Below are 21412 nucleotides of genomic sequence, written 5' to 3' on the forward strand. Positions count from 1 at the left end.
AGCTTCAAAACTGATTAGGAAAAAGACCATTTTTCAAAGAATGTGAAAAAGATGTGTTAATTTTTTACTCTTCAAATCACATTATGGAATAATTTTGCCTGGGTTTTGTTGAAAGCTTGATTTTAGTTCTAAATGACATTTCCTTGTTTCCCTACTTCCCTTTTCCTTCCTGCTCCTGCAGGCCCCTTTGGGAAGGCCTGGCTCAATTACCTTGTTCAGAGTCAGTGGATATTGTTGATCCCATGCTGTCAGTGCGGATTCGCTCCATGCCCTGCACGGATAGCTGCTCCAATCTGCGCTTGAGGTAGCGGTGCTCCCGCTGTAATTGTTCTTTAATATTTAGAGCTTTTCGGTCCTGTTCTTCCAATTTCTTAAAAGGGAGAGAAACACATTAAGCTGACAGTTTGTAGCCATGTCAAAGAATAAGTAACTTAAGGTCTTCTCGCAAACAGAAATTTGAAAGAAATTTAAATATTTTAATTAATTAATATAAAGTTAAAATTAAATTTAAAAGTTCAGTTTTTTAGTTAGCATTCTGTAGAGGTCAGTACAATTTTAGCAGGCTGAATTTGTTTCACGGTAAGATATATGGTTACAGGTGAAAAAATGAATAATAAAAAAATCCCTCAAAGACTCTCTCGCCACTAGCAGGCATTCCTTGGCTAAGACCATATTATTGTTGCCTTGGTTGTGGGGAATATTTAAATCACTTTATCGGGCAAAACCAGCATCATCTTTGATAACTCAAGCACAGCTCAGGTTTCAGTGAGAACATAACGCCTCTTTAGATGAGTCTCTTATTTCACCTATCACCATAAAGGAACCATCGTGAGCCTCTGAATGTTCTCCCTCCTACTGCAGGCCATGGAAAATTTTAGCATTTAAAAAGCTTCATTAACAATTAGCAGCATCGATTATATATAGAAGGATGAATTTACTAACAACTCTCTTTATTCTTGCTTTTTTTTTTTTCCTTGAACTTTTGCAGAGCAAGTATGATAATTCCGTGATATCACCTACAAAGTCAGTGGTATTAATCCAAAATTTCTGAGCAAACAGCCTGTGAAAGGATTCTTCAGATATCTACCTAAAATCTCCCCTCTGACAGAATAAAAGCAGGTATTAATTTTGCAAATAAAAAGAATACTTCACACCCAGTAAAATGTGCTGCACTGTTGGTCCAAATGCAGTAGCAGGAATAGTATCTTTTAGTATTTGAACTGAACCCTCTTCCAAATCACTGGTGGCCATTTAAAAAAATTGACTATATAATCAGGGAAAAAATTGTAAGAGTATGATGGGATTAAAAGCATGAAGGTTACACAAATCAAAACACCTTTTATTATTAAAAAAATATTATCTATCTGGTGCAGTAAATTACAGGTTGTAGCAGTAAAAGCACTTATAAGAGTGAGCATTTCTCTGTGAGCTGTGTTTACACGATCACTGAGATTTAGGAGATGTGCAGGGAGTGAATACAGCTGCTGAAGATTCCTCCCTGCCATCTGAATGAACCTAGGCTTGGTTTTCTGAGGAGAGCAGGCTGGGACAGTGCACAGCAAACCACAAATAAAACCCTTTCAGAGATTTTGCTGTTCCCATGCAAGCCTGAAATAAAGGTGTTTGAAAAAATAATTGACGCTCTTGAACAGGGCAGTTTCCTGGCTCAATGAAATCCACCTTCTTCCGCCACATTTTAAGCCCCCTCCCAACCAATACACTCTGCAGATACTCATCATAGGTGGATACACAATGTTATAATAGGAAAAGGGGTTGGTACATCCATGTACACAACAAACCAAATGTGCCCAATTGATCAGACTTCCTTTTCCTGTATTTTCCTGGCTGCAATCCCAAATTCTAACAACTATTTTAGGAAAGAACTCAGTGATTCATATCCAGGAGACTCAAAACTGTCCAATCTTTCAGAGCAGATTTCAATATATGGGGGGCGTGCGTGTGTGAAAAGTTCAGAACTAATGACTGTGTTTGAAATGCCAGCGGGGCACGGGCAAGCTCTGGCAGGGCAGGGGAGGGAGCTGACCTGACAAAGGGGAGCAATTAAATGCTAACCCAGTTAGGGCAGGTTCATTTAAATCTTAAAAAGAAAGTTAAACTCCAGTCTCGGTTTTCAGAAAACGAGTACTTGGTGCTGTGCAAGACGGATCTGGAAAGAATCTGTTCCCAGCTTTTTTTATCAGCAGCTGAAATGGTAACTACAGGGCTAATCTCGCACGCTCGCCACTTGTAAAAACAGTTTTTCAATTTGTATGCATAAGCCCATGATAGGGGGGCAGCCCAAGACAAAAACCACATGCAGTGCCTTTCATGCATGTTAGCCTGAATTATAAACAAGAGGCCAAAATCTCAAATGGTTAAAACAGGGGTTGCCCAGCTGGAGTGAATGTGCTTAGAAGTGCTGAAAAAGTAGCTCTGTAAACTTGTTCACAAGAATGGTTTTGTTTAAATTAATCTATAATTCTTCCTATGAATCACACCTATTTCTGTAACTGCAGTGAATCTTAAAGCTGTGCATCAGCAGGCTGCTCTCCAAAATATTCCAAGATTACTGGCAGCATTCAATTCTGCCTGACACTTTTCTTGACCTGTTTCTCTGTAACACTGAAAAAATGCCAGATGAGTAATTATAGTCCTGGACACAGCAGCAGAAACCTGTTCTTTAACTTCTACATTTGAATACCTCTTTGTCTTATTTCTGCATATAACCCTGTTCCCTGAAAACAATGACAGTGAATATGGGAGTGAAGGTGTCTTTGGAGAGAGGAGGCCTGAGGAAAAATTTCCTTTGAATTACCTGTGCAGATGTAGAACCTGCACTGCTGCTGGATCACAGATGAGATTTGAGGCTGTTTTTTGTTTTAAACTTGTAACAAGGGAAGCAGCAACTAACGAGAAATTGCATTTAATTTTTTGTTTCATTTAAATGAGAATCTGGTCAACAAAATGTTGATGGTGATAAGGCTCAGTAATAGATACAATTTTTTGATTTCATTTTTTTTCATCATAAATGGATCTGGCTTTTTACATTTAAAACAACGCAATATTTTGCTCAGTTCTTAAAAAATAAATCTATTAATCAAAGAACAGGTTTGACAGATTTTTTTAATTATGGTGTAAATGGTTAAATACACTAGTTAGTGTATTTACTAACACTAAGCAGTAATCACAAACCCACTGTTTTATATATTTGAGATGCTAAATTGCAAAACACTAAACTTTGACACTGACTGAAATCCCTGCAAGTAATAAAGGACAATAAATCCAGAAGACTGGACATATGGATATGGAATTTGTGTGAAAATTTGTTTCCTCTCTATGGATACACATTCTGGAAGATTCTCCCTTAAAAGAAATGAAAACATGGATGAATGTTTTTACCTTGATATGCATCTTAGCTCTTTTCAACAGACTTAGAGTGGTGTGTCTGGTGCTGTCCGGCCCGAGAGGCACAAGCTGTTTTAGCTGTTCCAAATATAGCCGGAGTTTAGCCCGCCTGCAATCATTAAAAACGAAGAGCGTTGTAGTGGAGTTGCACCCGAACAGAATATCCTATATGCAAACACCATCTGTTTGCAGGATCTCTGTGCAGAACTCGAGTCAATGGTGGCTTCCTTTCCCCTCCCTTTGGCAAAGTTTCAGACTGAAAGGTCACTTGAAATGCAGTAATGCTGCTTGGCACACTCAGACAGGAGGCTCATACCTGTATTTCAAAGCAGTTTGCTCAGCCTGGTCAGTCCCATCTTACCCAAAGTGGAGTATGCTCAGAGATCTGAGACATCCAGGCAAGGCTGCACACTCAACTTACGGCTGGGTAAGGAAAAAAAAACCTGGGATTTTGCTCCAATGCAGTGATTTCTGAAGGCACAGACAAAGCTGTGGGCAGCTGCAGACCCTGATCCCCCTCTCCCCATTCCTACCCCTGCCTGCTGCAATAGGACACACTCTAGCTATGCAAGGCAACGGCATCCGTGCAGCTCTTCACAGCTCAGAGCTGTTTCCAGCCATGGTTTAACAATGTATTCTAACAGGGAGGTCCTGATGCCCCTTCTCCTCTCTTCTACTGACCCACAGCCCCCCAGAAGGAGACATTCTTCCTCTCACTGTACAGTGTTTATTATAAACAGACAAGAAAAAACACTTCCAGCCATATTTCTCAACAACAGGGTCCTGCTTTCTCTGTTACTCTCTTGCGAGTATCACTACTGCTGCTCTCAACAATCTCCCCTGTACTACTGCCATTAATCTATCAGTAAAAAGAGGATGAACCAAGTACTATTTCTACAAATGTTTCCCAAACTAGAAAGCAGCTGGTAATACAACAGTCCATGAAACAGTTGCTTGATCTATCCAAAACAAGGCAGTGGCCAACCAAAGAACAGCATGCGAGTGCATTTCTACGGTTACATCCTAAAGAAAATCTCTTCTGGTTTTGATTCACAGCCCTTGAACAGGAATCCACACGGTTCTGCAATGAGATAGAAACGGATGTGGAAGTGCTCCCATGAATATCTGCTATTAGCCTTTCTGCCAGCCTGTTACAGACTGAGCAAAGCAATGACCTGGAGCTGAAACCGCCCTCACAGCCGTAAGAATAACTGAAGCAGATCACAAGTGTGAGGTGAATAATCATCTTTTTCAAATTTGCTCAATGCTGCATGAAGGAAACAAACACTGCAGAGGATTCAACACTTCTGGTTGAGAATGAACTTTCTTTTGAACAATGAGTTCAGAACCACAGTCCAGCATCAGTGTTTAAAATGCAGCTGAACAGGATTTAATATGCACCAAATGACAAATTACACATGTGCAATTGGAATTATTAGTGCAATGTGAAAACAACCTCAGAATTATTGGTGAAAAAACCCAAAGCAAAATAGAATATAATACAGAACAGTAATGACTACATATTCACACATTTAGTTCTTTCTGCCTAAAAATCAGCAGTGTACTAGGTAAGAAATCACAAAGCATTTCCATAAAATTTCTAATTTTTCTTCAAAAGCCATTTAGGGAAAAAGGATTTTTGGTGAAAATGTGATTCACATGAGAAAACTGATGACAGGCTTTTTGTTTAGGCCTAGGTTTGTTTTTAAATACAAGGCTCTAAACTTAAGCATCTAAATGCTTTTATTTAAACAACACCAACAAAGACTGGCCTAAGTATTCACAAAAATAGCCCCCTCAGATCCCCTGAGGCTGCTACCTTAAACTGGGACATTAATCTTTAAAATGGTGAAATACCCACAATAGGGACTACTGGTATTTATACAGAAAATCTTAATGAGGCAAATTTTTATTTCTGTGTCTGTAATCTCTAACAACTGTCTGGCTGGATTTGGGTTTTAAATACGAAACCCTGCATCAGGGACTAAATTCAAATAATCTTTTTGTTTCCTAAATGGCCTCTGAACATACACATGAGTCTGCATCACTCAGCCCAGCCTGGATGCAACTGTATTTAGACTGATGACAAGGAAGTGGGGACTGAAGATGAAGGAGGATATAGGAAGGAACAGGAGAAGGATAGTACCAAATAGTAGATAGAGAGGTAAACACCTTGAAATGGAATGATCAATATACTGGGAGCAATTAAAAATCTGATAAGGATCTGTTGATCTGAGATTTACTTAGTATTAATTCTGGAATTCTTCAGACTACATACTAATCTGCCTCTTGCTATTTGAGGAAAGTCTGCTTACCACAGGGAGAAGAAAGTAAGGCTTTAGTGAGCTTCCTTGCCGTCAACTGGGGAGTTCACAGAAATATCACCAAGGATCAGGGGCATGGCTGTGTGCCTTTTTAAAGCACAAACTCTTTTATGTTACCTGCCAGCCCAGCAGAGCAGGACTTCACAGAAGCGCCATGAAGAACATGGGATTGAATCTATGAAGAGTATTTTAAGTGACCAGTAAGAATGAAAAGATCTGAATGTTAACAAAACTGCTTTAAGGCTTTTTCAGTACTACCAGCCAATACTGATATCATGTAATAAACACACTTGCTGAAAGACCTCCTCTAACTTCACCTTTTTTTCTTAAAGAGACTTCTTCTTTCATCTAATTACTCAACACCTATGAATCCATTACAGACTTTAAAGCATAAGTTTTACACAGATGTTGACATAAATGCAAACATGTTTATGTGACTAATTCATATATTTTAATTGATGGCATAGATTGTAAATGCACAAAAAGAAAACCAGCCCACCACAATTCCTCTGGTGCTGGAGTAAACATCCCCACGTTTTTCATCTTGCACATCTTAGAAAAAACTGTAAGAATGTAAGAAAACATTTCAGGCATGTTACGTTAACAGATCACACCAGCAGGAACAAGGGACTCAAACTTCACAGCAGAGAAGTTGTCTCATACAGATTCTGCCAGCACTAATTTCTCTCTTTTTCTGCAGGGACCTGACAGCTTTTGCTTTTCTTCGGCTGCCTGCGACCACAGAAGGAGGGAAAGGCACTCACAGAGGTAATCACAGCCAGAGCTGCTTTGTGTTTTGCAGCTCACGCCTTAAATTCCACCTACAAAAATAACAAGAAGAAAGGAAAAAAAATAAGCAGCCTGGTGTCAGAGCAACAGGGTAGCAGTGTCTGTGCATGAAATGTGGTTGAAGTTGGGTAATTATGCTCTGCTCCAGCTTCCAACCCCTGTGCTACACCTTTGCCCACACCCAGTGTGGTATCAGGACTGGACACCAGGCAGAAGAGGGCACTTTCCTCACCTCAGGTGGATGCACAGAAATACCCCCTTCATCACTGGTACTGATTTCATCTGGGAAGGTAGGGATCTAAAATGTGCCATCCAAAATCTGAAATCCAAATCAAGCCTGCAGCTCTCTGTTTTGGGTGTAGCCCCACATATGGAGAGGTGCATGGGTGCCCAGTCTGATTTATCACATTGTCCTTTGTGCCAGATGATAAAGGGGTTTCAGATGTTCAAGACTCCAGTGTTTCTCCATAAGCAAGTTCACGGCAGGGTCCTCTGAGTCTGCTTTACAGCTTTTCTAGTGCTTGATAGGCCCAGGCTGGTCAGCATTCCAGGGCAGTGGCTTTGTCTAGCAGCTGTCCGGTGGTTCCTCATATTCACGTAAAGGACAAAGCCACCTGCTGACAACTGACCCAAAGGCTACCAGCAGGAACTGCCTTTAACTGGTTTTGAATTCCTGTAAGCCAGAATGGGCAACAGAGGCAGGGGTTTCAGAGCCCATGGCAGAATGAACCCTGGAGCCCCACAACATGGAGGGACAAAGCAGCAAAAAGGTGGTATTAAGAATTTTCCTGTAGAACAAGGACATTCACCAGAAGACCATCACAGGAAGACCACTCACTGACTCTAGTCCTTGGAGAGTCCAGTTTGCTCCAGTGTTCAGCTATGGAAAGGCAGATTCACCACTTCTCAAAGAAAGGATTGCCATACAAAGGTGTACTATGATCTTTGACCTTAATCAATTTCAAAACTGTGTTAAATTAGTCTATTAAATAATAGTCAATAAGCTTTGCTGCATATATGAAATCTCAGATGGATATCCAAGCAGCACTCCAAGAAATGGAATACTAAGATGCAGAAAAAAAAGAAGAAAAAAGAAAAAAAAAAAGAAACAAGAAAGTCCATTGTTCACCCTGGATAATCTTCATTCCAAGGAAACTGCAACAACTCCAAGAAATTCCTACAACCACTTGACAGGCGGTTGCAATGGGAACAAAATGCTTTTCTGTAGGGCTAAATAATGCAACAAAAGGCAATGGCTGTGAATTCAGAGGTTCAGGATGGACATTGGGAAACAAATTTTTTATTGTGGTGCACAATCAGAATAGGTTGCCCAGAAAGGCAGACCACGGAGGTTCTTGAAGATTTACCCAGACAGAGCCATAAACATTCACAGACACACATTCATGTCCATGAACATGTAAATCCAAGACTGCCTGTAACCCTTCAGCATTTGACTCACAAGATTGCTCTCATTCATGTACCAGCAAAACATCCACAGCTGTGTGGCTTAAACCTGTTCTACTCTGGTTGACAGAATGCTGGTAGGTTTGTGGAGTGACCTGATCCACTGCAGCCTTTCCACAAGGGCTCTCCAGGGCTTTTTCAGGTCCAGCACAGCAGAGAGAAATGGCCTGCAGCCAGTCAGACAGCAGATAGCTGTTCAAGCAACAGTCACACAGTTTTTTGACAGCAGCAAAGGTGTGTTTCCTAAACCATTCAAGTGTAAATCTACTGGCTTTATTTAGAGGCCACTGAGCTGCACAGAGCCAGCTGCAAAGGCAGGGTGCATATCCTAAACAGGCTGCTCAGTCCTCAGCATGGAATGCCTCAGGCCTGCCGACATTAAATGGCCACAGACACTCATGATACAGGGTGACAGCACTGAGCTCCTGTGAAATGTGTGCCTGTCCATCCTGCCACCCCAGCTGGGCACTCCCTGCAGACCAGCTTCCAAGAGCCCTCCACATCTTCATGGCAGGTAGCACGGGGTAGGCATTTCCTGGAAGCTGCACCCTAAGACAAACAGTTCCCACTGCTAGCATCATGTTCCTGACTGCCAGAGGTCACTTGCTGAAAGTGTCATGGGCCATGCTCATCTGTTTCTGAACAATTGTGAGCAAGAGCATAAAACTCACTACAGAGAAGTCAAATTCATGACAAGTGTTCACCTTGCACATCCTCCACGGCTCACTCCACAGCCCCCATGGAGCACAAGAATGACTCTCACATGTACCCATTCTCTGCTGACCCAGAGCTGGCTGTAGGAAGGAGCAACTCTATCAGCAGTTTGTCATCCTGTGGGCCAGAACAGTTCTGTCTGGTCCACACCTAGCAGATTGCACAGTCTGGCAGTGGAGCTGTCCTTGCCATACTGGCACCTTAGACATGCAGCATCTCCAGCTGATGGGCAGCAAGGATGTGGAAGGTTAGAAAATGGCCAAAAAGCCACTAAATGTCCATATTCCCACACTGCATGCCCTGAATTTCCTTTCACGCTGGCTCCAGCAGAGGTTGGCTGGGTTAGACACGATGCTGTTGCTTCCACATGCACAGCCCATTGTACCTCTCACCACAGTGCATCACTGAAGCAGGCATGAAACAATGCTGGCCTCACAAGTAGGCCCTGTGCTTTCTGTAGGATGCCTTAGTGCTAAAAACACTTGTGTGACTGAACATGTGTCTGTCAGATGTCCCAGTTTACTCCACTAAACTAGCTCTGTGTACAGGAGGTTGACATACTCTCGAATCAACTCCTAAGTATATTTGTTTGGTGCTCTTCTGAAAAGAAAAGGACACTACAGGTCAAACTGAGGCAATGCAACCACTACAAGGCACACCAGTGAGAATAACTTCACATCTATTTGAAATAGATGTAAAAACTAAAAATTTGTCATTTCTGTACATTAACCATTTTGGTCTAAAAACCAGACAGCATCAGACCCTATCACAAGGCAAATTCAGTACAAACTAAACCCTGACTTCAAAGAATAGAAATGTATTTGAAATTAATCTAGAAGATGCATCATTACAAACTGGACAGAGTTACCTAAGCATTTCATATTCCTTCTCTAATGTTTCACATTTTTTTTCCACATTCAAACCTATCCTGGTGCTGTGCAATGAAGTTAATACACAAAGGTTTAAATATAGAGCAGTTACTAAATTTTTCATTGTTGCATAATGTCTATGTAATCTGGCTTAATAACATGCAAAGGGTGAAGTCAGAGAAGAATCTCTGCACCAAAAATTCACTTCTGGAGTCAAATGTTATCCAGATACACTATGAACCAAAATAGTCTGGCCCAAGCCCGCAGCTTTGGGTCAGAGACACCAGCAGTGAACTACTGATTGTATTTCCTCCTTAAAGCAAGGTGATTTTATCTCCTGCCAGACATGACATTCAGCATAAAATACAGAAGTGAGCTAACTGCAATTGTAAGACAGTCGTGTTTTTACAGGAAGACTCTTCACGGATTTATTTATGAAATGCAAACACCTGCATACAGGGGGCAGTTGAGTTTTAGACAGAATCAGCAAAGAGAAGCTCATGATACTTTGTGACATGCACTGGGTAAGGATGAACAGAGACAGCATCATTACTCATAAACATCATTATTTCAAAATTTTTAAAAAATGCAGGAATGCAGCAGTAAAAACTTCCCCAGTGTAACTTCAGGGTTCACCTGCCACCAAGGTAAAACGAGGGCGAGAAACTCTGCCTGCCTTCTGATACCAGCTTCAATCCCATCCTACTGGAGCTTGACACATCAAGGCAACATCTTTTAAGGGCTGCAGCACTTTTATTCTGTGCACAGTCACACTCTAACGTGGTGAAAGGATTTTGCTGCAAATTATTTTAATGGTACTGAAAATTTAATATGTTCATATTATTTTACGTAGTCCTGGGTATCATGGTGGCATATACAGTGTTGGTAATCATGTAATTATATACCCAACTCTGCTTAGTAGAAGCTGGTACTCAAGCATACTTGCCTTGCTCCTCTTTAAGCTAACATTTTCATTAAAGTGTCAGGAATTACATATTTACAGCTCTACAAGACTTTTTATAAGCTACCAAAGATGACTGTACTAATTAAAACACATTTGTTTACAAATGCATTTAAAGAGATTATTTATAAGCTTCCATCTTATGAAATCACAGAAATTCAATCAGATAAATGGTTCAAAAGAAACCTAATTATTAATGGTCCAGACAGTATTTAGCATATCTCTAGCAAAATATTGAACATAATATAAGATAACAACCCTCCACTGCAATAAAAATCCGGTTTCTTTCAGATTTATTTCACTCAGAAATGCTTTTAATACTTTCTCCTCTACAAAGGATACCTCAAATGCTTCTTTTTTTTCTAAGGGATGCTCTAGCTCACACTTGAACTGCACAATCTATTTCAACTACGCAACAAATATGCTTTAGTGAAAAGGAAAGAAAACCTCTTAGTATTAAAGCACTGTACCATAGCAAGGCACCCAGTGTGCAGATTGCTCCGAGATGTGTGAAAAGCTTGCTCACAGCTGAGTGCCTTGGAGTCAAACCCAGAAAATGCAGTCTTGCTCTTACAGCAAACCTCTTGGCTTTTTATTATCCAGGGGAAGATAAACCAAACACCAGTGTTCTGCAGTAAGCTGGGGGTCCTTTTCATGTTAAAAACTAATGCCTGAAGTTTGTGCACTGGTGAAAATTCATCCAAGGCATTTTTGTCTGTGTCTAACACCTCAGAGGGCCTCTGCAACTAAATTCAGCAGTAAAGCCCGCATGAAAACGAACAGGCAGGAAGAGTGGCAGTGCCTAATTGCAGTGATTGTTAGTGAATTAAATGCAACAGCCCGCTTTATTTACTGTGGTATTAACTGTGAGTTTCATCCTCAATATGCATTTCCAGCATGCTGAATACTTGTGTGCATCTGCTCTGCTAAACTGAAAGCAGCCACATTGCTTTGGCAGCCAAGTGGTCTTGGGGTACACCTTGGAAGTGTCCAAACATGGGATAACAACTGCTGCAAGTGCCTCTTACCATCACAAACTCTCTGAGAGTCAGCGCTGCTCTGAACTTATCTGCAAGTTTTTATGTGAGAACTTCTCAGCAACGCCTGGTGCTGTTCCTAATGCTAAGGAAATAGAAGAAAATCTCTGCTGCCTGTTAACGTAGCCTATCATTTCCATGTTTTGCACATTTTATCACTCTGAAAAATATTTTAGTTCTTTTACACTATATCTAAATGCACACTACAGCAGCTCCAGTGCATTTTGTTTACTTTCCCTTCAGCCCACTTCAGCCCACTAGCTGAGTCCAGACTCCACACTTGATCTTTACCTTTTCACCTTCCAAAAGATGCCACTTGTTCATGTTTTAAAACATATACATGGAACCAGAACTTGCTCCTACATCTTTCAGTACACGTAAGTTAATGGAAGCATCTGGAGTGCCACAAATGCATGCATTTTTGGCTAGCTAAGCCTCTTGGCAGCAGTGCACAGAAAGATAGCTGAGATGCAAACTGGGAACAGGTGAATAGTGACTGGTCTGTGAGAGGGAAGCTGCTGACTCCTAAAAGAGGGAATACCTTGCTGCCCATGTTGCCTCCTTTGTCTCTCCCTCCATTACCCATCCCTCCAGTAGCTCCTTGCTGAATATAGTGACAGTTTCCTAAGTTACAAGCACTGGACTACATCAGCATTTCCTTATCTCTCAAAAAGCCCACAAGGAGACTTTGATACACTTTATGTTCTGGTTCCCATCAGAAGGTGAGCTGTGGTTACCCATGTGCTGCCACAAGCCAGGGACATCAGCTAAGATGGGCAACGACAGCAGTTCCCAAGGCTTGCTTTGGGGACTGGAATGACCCTGCAAATCAACGTGGGCAACACCAGCACGAGACCTGGAGTCTCAGCAGCTGCTGGCTGGCCAGACTGCCCACGTGCTGTCCCTTCAGGAATGTACCTGGCAGCAGAAGCGGACAGACTGATGAGTGTCCCAGAGTCACATCTGACTTTGGCCAGCAGAAGAACGAAAGCCCTGTGGCACAGTTAGTGCCCGTTGCTGTACTGCTCCTCAACCCTCTTCCACTCGGGCTCTGCTGCCTGCAAAGTGAGCACGAGCTGTCAGAGGCGTGAGAGGTGTGACAGAGATGTGTCACACGACGGTGCACGCTCACCCACGTACCTGCACCATCTGCAGACCAAGCCAGCAGCACAGGAGGCACTCAGAGGAGCAGTGGGCAAGGCAAGGCACAGGCAAGACAACATCAGCAAGGACTCCAGGGCAGATGGAGCACTAGCAGACTGGCATCTGTTTTGTGGAACCATAGCTTTAGGCTCTGCAGTACTAAGAGCTGCAGGACCATCATCTGACCACTCTCATCTCCTCTCCTTGTTTTTTTCTAGACTCCTCCCTGCAGGCAGGCTCTTCCTCACAGCTTTATCCATGCTTCAACCATCCCACTATCTTAAGCTGCTCTTATTTGAAGAGCAGCCATGAAAGGTTTAAAGACCCTTCATTGTCTTGGGTCTTGACAACTAACAGCAACACACAGAAATCTGAGATGTACTTCATGGGAAATGTCAACAGGAATTTACAAGCTATACAGGGATTCTCAAAAGCATCACAAGCAAAAGTAATGGCAGCTGGATATCATTTGTCTTTCCTGGATGGTATCCATCATAAATTTACATGTATGAGATTCTACATCCTTTGACCATGGGCAATAAATCTCTGATATTGCAAGAGTCTGAGGCAACAGAAATCAAACATTATGCAAACAGCTGAAACCCATTGCAGTATGTTTTTGCCCTTGTATGGATTTATTTTCTTCTGCAAAAAGGAAAAAAAAAGAAGATTCCAACCTATATTTTAGCATTTCAGCCTTTAGGTTGTGCTCATCTATAGAGAACAGATTTCTGTATTTTAAACCTTCAAAGTCAATGTCAGACAAATAGGAACAATTCTTAGAGCTATATAAACGGAATTTCTTTTTCAGGTGTCTTCTATTTTTAGCCCTATTATCTACTGATTGTCTTTAACGTTTACCTCTCAAACACTTTTAAGCAATAGTGAGTGAGGTGTCACCTAGTACCACGAGCTCAGCATCACTCAGTACCTACCTAATCCAGGCAGATGAAAAACAGTGCCTTGTAGAGAAATACACGAATGATGGAAATACCATCATACATACTGAAAACAGAGTCCACAACAAACTAATCAGCCATGCTTTTAATAAACTTATTTAATACTTCATTCAGCCAGCCACCCATTTGTTTTGCACATTAAAATGCACACATTGCAATTTATCCTCCTAAATTAGACCTCTCAAACCCATCTGTCTTACTGGCACTCAAGTTTCTTAGATTACACTGCAGGGAAACTCAAGTTTGTCTGCTACCTCAGAATAGTGTCAGACGCAATTAGATAAGGAAAGTGCCGTCACAAGATCATGCCATTACAGGATCAAGCAGTTGTAATTCCCACTTGACGTGACATGGAGACACACACGTACTCACATGCTGCCCATGGAAACCCCAGGAGTGGGGTAGGATACACAGCCATTTTTGAGAGCAGTAAAACTTTGGCCCTCACTGGCACTGGAGCACCACGAAGCAAATTTGCACAGCACATTCAAAGCTATGGTGTGAGCCTGCAGACCTGCAACACGTGTGTTGGCTTTTGCCACCTTTCACAGTACCCTTGAAAGGAATTTGTCAAGGACTGCAAAGAGTGGGTTAAAGAGAATTACATTCATTTAAAAAAGGAAAAGCTGCGTAACAACAGATTTGCACTGGGTTTACACACAGAGTGGAACAGAATGATAGTGATAATTTTTCACAATTTAACCATTCAACAACAGGTGGCTGGAGAGGATGCAGTCTGTCTCTCCAGAAGTGGCTCCTGGGAGCTGCATGTCCCTCTCACGTGGGCCTTAAGGACCAAGGTGCAGCTCAGCTCTGTGCACACAAGCTACACATTTATTGACTGACAACACCCCAGAGCAAGTCACTGCTTACAAATCAGCTCATGGCTTGAAACCGGCTTTAATTATCAGACTGTTTCCCCACATCAAAATGCTAAACAAGAACATAGTGTCTCAGGACAGCCGCCAACAGGAAGGATCTTAAAAAAAAAAGGCACGGGGGAGACTACAATGCTTAAATAAGCCTAGAGAAGTTGAGCTGCAGCACAGTACTAAGCCAAGAGAGCACACTACTAGGCCTAGTGAGCTTTTTCTGCCTAATTTTAAACCTCCCTATAGACCTAGTTATTTTGTACATATGTCAAATGAGGGGAGAAATGTGTTCAAGATTTTTTTTTTAATACCACTGTATGATGCCAAATTAAAGGAAAGGCAAGTGAAGTTGAATTATTTTAGTTAAATTAAAAACATGATCTGCTGTCACACACTAAGCACAAGGCCTAGGGATGGCAGACAGCTGGAATTAAGCAGCCTTTTCCTGCATCGTCTTAAATGAGTGTGAAGCATTAGTATCTGTAATACAGGATACCTGTGACTTTATTGTTTATTGTACCTCAATATCCAAATACCAAGTATCCAATTTAAGTAGCCTGACAAACGCTGTAGGGACTCCAAGCTCCCACCTGCACAAGGCATCAAAATAAACAACAGCAATTTACATCAGTTTTGAAACCTCATCAGTTAAGGCAACTCTGTCTCCAGTTCAGCACCTGAACAATTACTTGCTCTTTCACAGTGGTAGGAAGTTTTAAGCTCTGATCAGGAAACTATCAAAAAGAGGTATTTAGTGCTATGTGTTACTTTCATTTTTGCTTCTGCTATTACTTCCACAGCACATGCACCTACCAAAGCCTCGTGGCCATCTTAGAGGGAGTAGCTAATGATGGCAGCTTGAGCATGCACAAATGAATTGACTTTATTGGGGAAGGAAGTGGTGGGTGTTGCTTTTACCAGTGCAGATACTTGAGATGTGCTCCAGTGAGACAGCTGAGGTGCCCTGGGACAACAGCAGGGTGCCAGTTCCAGCCAGCTGAAGGCTGGCTCAGACCCCAGGTGAGAACAACAAAGGAAGAGAAGAAAAGAAATCACACTGAAGTAATTAAGAATACATGTCCCCAAACGTCTTGCTGTATGTCTCCAACTCCCTCATTTAAACCTTGTAATTAGAGGTGAATGGAAGACAGTGAGGTGTATGTATAAACAAATTTAGGGGAAGGATCAAATGCACTGACTAATTAAAGATGGTCACTTCCAAGGCTGCAATGGGTACTCTTACTTTCAGGTGAATTAAAAGCTAAGTAACACTTATTTCCCCCCCACATTCCCCAACAAAAAAAAAAGTCTGGCATTGTGGGACAGTGGAGACTTACAGATATCTGACAACCTGCCTCCAAGTTTAGATATAGCTTGCCACAACACAGATAGTGCCTTGTTTATAATTTAATTTCCATCCTATTTCCCCTTCCATTGAACAGTACAAAACTGGTTGTGTCTGAGCCAGATAGGATGCAGTTGGGCAGAATCTGAAAATGATCCATCTGGGGATGATAAGGTATGGAACAGCTTTCAAACCTCTCCCCCCTTCCCTCCTTCTTTCTTTCCCACAAAACTCAGCTCAGATTTCTTAAGTGCAGTGTCCTGAGGTTATCTGGCAACTGAAGGAAGTGCCAGAAGTTTGGACTCACTTGCCATATGTAAAGTCAGGCAGTGGGAACCGAGACACCCAACAGTCTATTTAAAACACCTCTTAGCACCTACACCCAATAACTGCTTCTAGCAAACATACACAACAAGCTCCCAAATTTCCCTAGCAGAAATTATTTGCTCCACCCATGATGTTCATTGCAGCACTCAACACAACAGCACTTACCAATGGGGATTAAGTCAGCTTTCTTGGGGAATTACAGGGTTTGCTACCTTTATGTTTTGTAAATACCAGCTAATGTGCTATGTAAGACACAGAGTGTCTGTGCAGCCAGTATTTGCAAACACTGATGGTATACCTAACTTCAATAGGAGCTGCTGAGTCCTAGCAGCAATTATATGCCAGGCAGGCCCCTTATTTAGCACCTTGTATCTTCACTTAGTTACCCAAACTGAACCATCAAGGAAAGAAAAGCAGATAAATCTGTTAGGCATCAATCCCAAGGTGGCAGCTGGGAGAAGAGGACTCACTGCTCCTCCAGCCTTTTACAGACGTTTTCACCACATTCAGATGTAGTCTTTGACTGTTACACAAATCTGCTTTGTTGCTATAAGATAGAACCTAATAAAGGCTTTCTTAATGTAGGGCATGTAGCCTGTAACCAGAGTTATTAGTTTTTCAAGTTAGAAGCATTGCAACATGACCTCATGTACATACATCCCAAGCCCACACCTCTTCTGTGTTGGCTGTGCCAATCTCCACGCGCTACAAAATTAGTCACACTAATTTGTGTAGAAAAAAGCTTGCATAACATAAACTAGCATTAAACAATAATATTAGCCAATTGACATCCTTTGACAAGTCCTGTCACTCTGCTCTAGCCTAGAAGGATGTGTACATAGCTCAGCATATGTATTTCCATCTCAAAAGACCTCTGTGAAGTCCCAAAACAACTCTCTCCTTCCAAACACAGGAAGGGGTGTGTAGAAGGAATATCTTTTCCATTCTTGTGGATTGCACAGTTCTTTAGGACAAGAGGAGTCAGTTTTTAACTGAATCCCATGCACAAAGGAGGGGATGGGGGGGATTTGGTTTTGGTTCTGTTTTTCCAAAAAAGGCCCAAATTAAACTTCTGTGAAGGAACAGCATAATGCTTTTTCGCATTTATGATCTGCTGTCTAAATGCTCATGCTCGGTACAGTTCTTGGAACCTTTTCTGTATCCTCTGCAGCAGCCCTGATGTGATGCAGGGTTCAGCCTGCAGCCAGGCACAGCTCCTACTGAAGTTCCCTCGGCACGAGGCAGAGTTGGGCCCAAAGTCTGCCAGTGTATCAAGGGGAAAAACCACAGATTAAAAACTACTTGACCTGCAAAGGAATTCTGTGCAGTAAATTTAAGCACAAGTGTCTGCTGACAGAGACCACGAGGGCAAAGGAGCACGAGCTGCACCAGGGAAGTACACACCGTTCCATTCAGAAAGAGACATTTTGAATTTGGGACCAGGCCATGGTATATCCAATACCCAAGTGGGATAGTCACTACAGGGAAAGGAGTGCTAAAAATAGAGCTACAGATGCCAGTACAGCATGGAGGCAGGGAGAGGAAGGGACAGGACAAGCAACTCACAGGACACAGCCACCTCCTCCAGCTGAGGTTGACTCCTTTTTGTCTACTCCAAGCAGGGACACTGGGACATGAATGCTCATGATATACTTGGGAGAAAGTAAGCCAACCTCTTGCAGATCTGGTGTGAATCCTAAGTGCAGAGCCAACCTTGCCTTGAAGAGCTGGAGCTGCACTGCTGACTTTCAGGCACATTTGCTACCTCTTCAAACCACAGCAAGTACCACTTCTGTATATTGGTCTGTGGGCTTCCACAGACCTGACTGGCTGGGATTCAGCCAAGGATTCCCATCACATTATGTAAGACTCATTTCAGAGGCCAGCTTCTTAAAGTCCATTAGCTGCCTAAATACCTTTAAAAAAAACAAAAATCAAATTCCAGCTCACTTGTCCAGATGTAGCTTAAAAAAAACCCTCTTTTTCAAAATACCTACTTCAACTTAGTTTTTCTTCTCCAATTGGGAGAGCAGTCACCATCAGGCCTCTCTTTTCCTATATGCAGGCAATCAGCACCTGTCCAGAAAGTACCAGAAAGTCTGGCCCATGCATCTCTACTTTGTATAAGTCCAGCCCACTCTCTCTACCATGCTGGATGAGAACTGGCTAGGTCAATTAGCAGATGCTGAAAACATAAACCACCTTCTACATAGTCCATTAGAGGCTGACACACAATGGATTTACGTTTGAAGAGAGGGATGAACAAATTTGAGTGGAAAAAAACGCATGCACTTGGTTTCTCACCCATCTGCTCCCTGCTGGCTGCTTGGCTGGCCAGGAAGCACACAGCTTTCTGGAGCCCAGACCCAGTTGCTCCACAGTCCAAAGCTGACTTCAGCAGGAAAAAGGACATAATAATTGAGTCCAAACTGTATTTTAGTCCCATATTTCATTGCAAAATAGAAGCTCTGCCCAGAGTGTAATTGTGTGTACATCTCTGATACCTGTAGTATAACTTCCTGAACAGATTAATTGTCAAGCTTCGTCTGCTTAATACACTCCGCCTTTCCAAACCAGCAGTGTAGGTAGAGAGACACATTTGTTAGGAGTGCATCATCAGGTGAGCTGCTCTGTGCACTGAAAAGACAACAAACAGTTCAGTGCATAAGTATCCACAGTAGCTATTGCAGCAGGCACTGCATGACAAGTCACAGGTCCAGACACTTGCTGACTGCCCAGAGATGGGGTAAAGTGAGGAAAGAGCAGCATTTCAGTGCAAAGTTTTAAACCTTCCAATTTCTTTAATTCCACAGATCTGTCAGACTCAGAAACATGGGTCACTTCAGCAAAAGCACAGGATTAAATCTCCAGTTCTGCAGGTCCAGTTCTTTATAGACTTTGATAAACAAGCTGCACAAAAAAAAAAAAAATATATTACAGAGATTTAAGAGGCAAATGCCTGGCAAGATGGGCTTTAAGCTGAAATTCAGCCTTGCACTGGCTGAGATAACACCAGTCACCTGCTCACTACACCTGGAACCCTCAGAGAAGGAGTCATAGCTAGGGAGGGGGAGCAGATGCCCAAACCATGGTGGCTTTCAGCTCACAAAAGTCAAATCACACTCCTAAGACATTATCTTGCTTAAGGAGTGCAAAGGTAGCATTTTTATTGCAATTCACTGGGATTGTAATAAACCACACAAACCAGATGGTGTAAAAAAAGTTATTTTCTTGACAAGAAAACCAGAAGAAAGACCTAGTACAGAAGTTAGATTTCACCAGCAAGACGACAGGTTTCCCACCACTAACGCAGCAGCCACATTATCTGGATGGTTTATGTATAATCTGGACAGATCCTAGAAATGGCAGCAATTTTTATAGACCCATTATAACAATGAGATCTTTCCCAGGTCAGTAAGACCCATCCAGCACAGCACTTTCCAGGCAACAGCAGCCAAAACTGGATGCTTAGGAAAAACATAAACTGACAGAGAAGTGAACTATAACAGTTCTGTACAGTAAATTAACACTGTAAATTAACAGTATCACTCAAAGAAGCCATCCCATCCTCTCCCTGTACTGGCATCAGGGTGTGCCTATGACAGTGAGCTGGCTCAGGAAGGTGACCTGGCCAAAGAAGGAAGCTTCTCCCCACCTGCTGTGCTGGCAGGAAGGAGGACCCAGAAGCACCAGTGTGCAGCCACGGCTGGGCTAAATTCCTGATGGAAGCACAGCAGTGAGACACTGAGTAATCCTTCTCTGGAAGGACTTTACCTCCAGCACCAGTTCAGGGGTTTCCTCAGCAGTGGCACCACAGCCAGTCACCGTGATGGATCAGTGCAGTTACAGCTTTATGCTGTGTAACAGTGCTAACCACAATGGTAATTTGTGATTTTGAAAAGGCAGCCCATAATAAAAATAAACATTAAGCATTGTTTTGGTATACTATTATTTCAATGACCTTTCAGTTCTGTTTCAAAACTTACAAGTTTATCACCAACTGGCAATTATATGCTTTTCATTAACCCTGCAGTTTACTAACCTGAAGAGCCACAGAGAAGATTTCTGGACATCCATCTAGGCATTCTCTCAGCTTATATAACACCAAGCAACTCTGGTGGGTGAAACTGATGTACCAATGAATATAACTGTGCTCTTGAATGTGCAATTCCTCCATGAGAAAACCATCTATCAGGACTTAACTTCAAAGGCATTTGCTCTGTTTTCTGCACCAGCTAATGTTGTACATAATAATACTCCCATGAAAATATATATTGCTCATCAAAACCTGTGTTCCTGTAGAGATGCTCATTCATGCAGATGATGATGCAATATAGAAACTTTGTTCTGGCAAGATTTTAGCTTTAAGAACTGCACAAAACTAGCAGCAGTATTACCTTCTGTGCACGTGGGAACATTTTCAGTTTCCCCCAGTCAGCAGTCTACAACAACAAATACATTAAGCTCCTCTGGAAAGAAAGATTTGGAGGTTTTTTTTCCATCTTTAAGGTTTTGCAAATCACTGTGTCTCATGCATTCCCCATTCTGTCTTGCACTTCTAAAAGTTCAGGGTTGTCTCTCTCAATTGATCCAGGCCAACACCAACTCCAGCAGTCTGAGCTTGAACAGCAATGCCTGGTTTTTACCTCCATCTGGCTCAGCTCACCAGCTTTTGTCAAATCTAAGCTTGGGGACCTGGAACCTAGATCAAGCCATACTAGGGTTACACAGCACTTCTTCAGCTCATATGGTGCCAGTCTGGGGACAGCAGCACATGGCTTGCTGATTTTGAGGCACACCTATTCCTTTCCTCTTTAACTCTTAAAAGCTGTTCTTCAAAATCATCAAGCTTCACAAGCTGTTTCCAAAGACTTTCCAGGGAAAGGGCAAGACCTTGAACCCCTCCTCATGGCCAGGCAGGACTGAATGACACCAAAGAAGTCCTGATGGGTTGATCCAGTATCCTTTGTCAGGGCTGTGTGTGCTCTTCCTCGCACAGCCCTGCACAAGCTGGGGAGAAGACCACAGGTGAACAGTCAAGGCAGGTTGTCCCTGCCTTCACAGAGCAGTGTGGAGATCTCAGCACAGTCTTCAGAGGGGATACACCTTGGCATTTACCTTCTAATGTAGAACTAGTACAAATTGATGCAAATAAATGAGATTATGCTGTGTCTTTTAAAGAAGCGTACGTCTCTCATGAATG

General features: G+C 42.2%; 1 protein-coding gene across 3 annotated transcripts in view; it reads right to left on the bottom strand.

Moving 5' to 3' along the window:
- MXD4 (MAX dimerization protein 4) overlaps positions 1–21412 on the bottom strand; it is a 38326-nt gene that overhangs the window by 3600 nt on the left and 13314 nt on the right. For all 3 annotated transcript variants that reach the window (XM_005517890.3, XM_014261770.2, XM_014261777.2), the window contains exons 4-5: positions 3400–3514; positions 211–370 (exon numbers count right to left, since the gene is read on the bottom strand). In XM_005517890.3, the coding sequence (XP_005517947.1) occupies positions 211–370; positions 3400–3514 (275 nt within the window). The remainder of the gene's footprint in view (positions 1–210; positions 371–3399; positions 3515–21412) is intronic.

The sequence above is a fragment of the Pseudopodoces humilis genome, chromosome 6 (assembly GCF_049639895.1).
Source record: "Pseudopodoces humilis isolate 2021_Gansu_Grassland_sample_001 chromosome 6, ASM4963989v1, whole genome shotgun sequence".
In the NCBI taxonomy this organism is placed as follows: Eukaryota; Metazoa; Chordata; class Aves; order Passeriformes; family Paridae; genus Pseudopodoces; species Pseudopodoces humilis.